This window comes from Protomyctophum parallelum (assembly GCF_964188405.1).
Source record: "Protomyctophum parallelum genome assembly, chromosome: 16".
Classification (NCBI taxonomy): domain Eukaryota; kingdom Metazoa; phylum Chordata; class Actinopteri; order Myctophiformes; family Myctophidae; genus Protomyctophum; species Protomyctophum parallelum.
Genome location: NC_139711.1, coordinates 15,978,170 through 15,981,511, shown reverse-complemented (window position 1 = coordinate 15,981,511; position 3,342 = coordinate 15,978,170). Strand labels below are relative to the sequence as shown.

General features: G+C 42.2%; 1 protein-coding gene across 1 annotated transcript; it reads left to right on the top strand.

The window, feature by feature from the left end:
• Positions 1–515: 515 nt before the first annotated feature.
• On the top strand, positions 516–2,599 carry tmem35 (transmembrane protein 35). The gene is made up of 2 exons (XM_083785370.1): positions 516–651; positions 1,434–2,599. Exons 1-2 carry the CDS (start codon positions 532–534, stop codon positions 1,797–1,799), a joined length of 486 nt encoding a protein of 161 aa, XP_083641496.1. The 5' UTR covers positions 516–531; the 3' UTR covers positions 1,800–2,599.
• The last annotated feature ends 743 nt before the right edge of the window (positions 2,600–3,342 follow it).

Genomic DNA, 3,342 nt, shown 5'->3' with positions numbered 1-3,342 from the left:
TGAAAGGGAAGCATGTTTTTTTTATGTGTATAAACTGTTTTTTATAAACTGTCCAAAAATGTCCAAGCAATGAGTTTTCCAGAAATGTATTAAACATTATGTGTGTATGGAATTATAGGCTATACAATCAATATTCTTCTGTCACTGTTTTGTGTTTTTACAGGTCTAATAAAATGAGCATTGTTTATCATTCTTATTTATTTTTTATTGTATTCACTATTATAGTCACGAATCATTTGTATTCATTTTTTGTTTTGTTGTTGCCTCAAGTGGTTTTGAACTTATTCAGTTTCAACAATTATAGTCTGACTGTAAAGGATGGAATAATAATAGAAGATGGGATAATAGGGACACGGGGGAACACGCGTCGCATCTAGTATTCGGACATGATTCGGACCCCCTACATCGCCATTTTCGTCGCTCATCCAGAAGCCCGTCCCCCTTATTTACGCATCTTCACGGTGGCAGTGCATGATTCAGTGGATTGGATACATACAGCTGCTACACGACGGTGGCGTTGGGACACGAAACATGGCCTCGCCAAGGACAATAACTATTGTAGCCCTTTCGTTTGCTCTGGGTCTGTTCTTCGTCTTCATGGGAACCATTAAGCTCACCCCAAGACTAAGCAAGGATGCGTACAGTGAAATGGTGAGTAAATGGTGCCGTCAAACTGTAGATGCATAAGGAAATAAGGCCATTGTTCTGCATTGGATGCTGCAGACGCGCGGTAGGCTCTCACTCACTCACGCTCCAATAATATGCGGCGATGCTGACCCAAATTCGCAAAATATAGGAAGACAATTCCATTCCGTACAAATAGTTATAAATAACATATTTTAGTGAGGCGAGGTGAGCGATCAGGCGCCTCGTCTTAAAATTCTGAGGCATGCCGATTGAACCTGCTAGCCTACAGTTAGCTTACAAATTATTCCCAATTAGCCTATAAATCTTAACAGACCATTGTGTTGATAGTTGGCTTTGGATAACAACGTTAGCTACTGTATTGAAAGAAAAAGCAATTACACATCCAAGTCAAATCAATAGCCCAATGAGTGATACCTTAGTCTATACATTAATTCCTTGTTAATCTTGTAGCTAACTGATATCGATTTAGAATCGCCCAATCAACAGTTTTATTTAAAAAAGGTGCAGAAAACAACATTCTAACCGCAAGACAATAACCGAATAGTAGTAATATAAATATCCTCAAAAAGCCTGCTACATGTGCAATGGCGACGCACTGGAGCCAGAGATTCGAGCAAATTCTGTGGTGCACCTGCTGGTGCTGATGTTGAATAGCTCTCGCGCGCGTGTGTGTGTGCGCACGCACTTTGATGGAGAAACACTACTTAACTTTTACAGCTTTTGTCCTATCAACTGAAATATATGTTCTATAATTAATTGAAACATTCTTGTGTTCTGTTTTCCAGAAAAGGGCATACAAGAGCTACGCCAAGGCTTTGCCAGGCCTGAAAAAGATTGGCATAACCTCTGTGCTGCTTCGTAAGATCATTGGCTCATTAGAGGTGGGCTGTGGTGTGGTTCTTACCCTGGTGCCGGGCAGACCCAAAGACGTGGCTAACTTCCTGTTGCTGTTGGTCATGCTCGCGGTCCTCTTCTTCCACCAGCTAGTGGGAGATCCCCTGAAACGATATGCTCATGCTCTAGTGTTTGGTATTCTGCTTACCTGCCGACTCCTCATCGCACGCCAGGGTGATGACCGACCAGAGAGGGAGGAGAGCAGGGAAGAGCAGCACGTTAATGATCAGGAAAAAAACAAGGTCAAGCAGTCCTGAGCACATTCCACTTTGGACCGGGCTACAGCGAAAGGGAACACTGGGTGTTTCTTTGGATTGTAGCAATACTGATTCTGAAGGGAAACGGTCACCACCAAGAATGGCGCAACTCATTCACATCCGTTTGTGCCGTCCCCTGTTGGCTGACTGGTTTTTACATATTACTCTCACCCACTACTCTGCACTCTGATCGTAATATTGATAACTCTGAGTCTGGTCCGGTACATTCAATACGTACCTGTGGACAGTCATCCCTGGAAACTGTAATGAGCTCGGTTCATTGTCACACACTGGATGCTCAAGTCCATCCCTCCATTTTTCCTCTTTTTGTCCCTATTTATTTCACAATTACAATGTATTAAAAATGTGTTTCTTATGTTCACAAAATGAAATCTGTTTCAGTGTTTCGGCTACAAGTTGATTTGAGAATGCTGTTTTACATGAATTTGTAGACTGCTCTTTTTTTAAGATTTTTTTTATGTTGTAGAATATATAATGAAGAAGTACATTGTTTTACAGTTGTTCAAGCATGAATTATGAATTACAACTAAACGAGCACTGCTGATAACCTTTAGGACTACTTCTACAGTTCAAATATATTGATGAACCACTGATATGTCTTTTTTCAGGGCCATGAAATGAGGCTTTCCCTCAAATTTCCTTACATTTTAGAGCCCCCCCCCCCCCCCCCCCCCAAATCAGTGAATACTTTTCCTTAAAATGCCTAGATCATTTCAATTAGAATTACTACATTGAGGTTATAGAGCTGAAAGGACAACCGGTGCTGTGCCTCAGGTGTCCTCTACTAGCCCAAAAGTTATATTTACTTGTTAAAGGTATTGGATTTTACAATTTTGCTGTCAATGAATAAAGCCTTACATTCATTCATTGTCGTGTGTGTGTGGCGGTGGGGGTGGGTGTGGGGGTGGGTGGGTGTGTGTGTTTCCGTGTGTGTGTGTCCCTTGGGGGAAATTCAGTTGTCAATCAACTTGTAAAGACACACAGGATGCTGGACATGTATAGAGAAAAATAAATACAGCTAAGGGTAGCAAATAAAAAAACATATGTGTATGTAGTTGTCCTAATGACAAAGATAGAGAGAGAGAAAAAGGTCATTCTGTAGCATTTCTCTGGGGTTGGGAAAGGAGTACCAGACACCAGGTTGTACTGAAGAAACAACACAACTTGCCTGGCACTGTGCCACAGACTACTAGGCAAGTGCAGTGCATGTGGACTGCTCACTGGCTGCACTGCATTGTACTGTGCCTTACTGCAGCCTAGTAGAGTACAATTTATGTACATAAAAATGTTATAGAATATTGTTAGAATAAAAATAATAAACGTTGACAAACCCCCCAAATAGTGTAAGCAAACACACCATGCAACATTAGTCCCTGGACCGAGCAGACTGGCCAGGAAGCCAGGGCTTCCGGGCACGAGTCTTTTGTTCTTCTGTTTACGAGGTATATCTTCCAGTACCCCAGGGAGTAAGCCACCCCCCCCCCCAGAGTAAGAGACAGGCCCCCCCAGAGGCACATACATA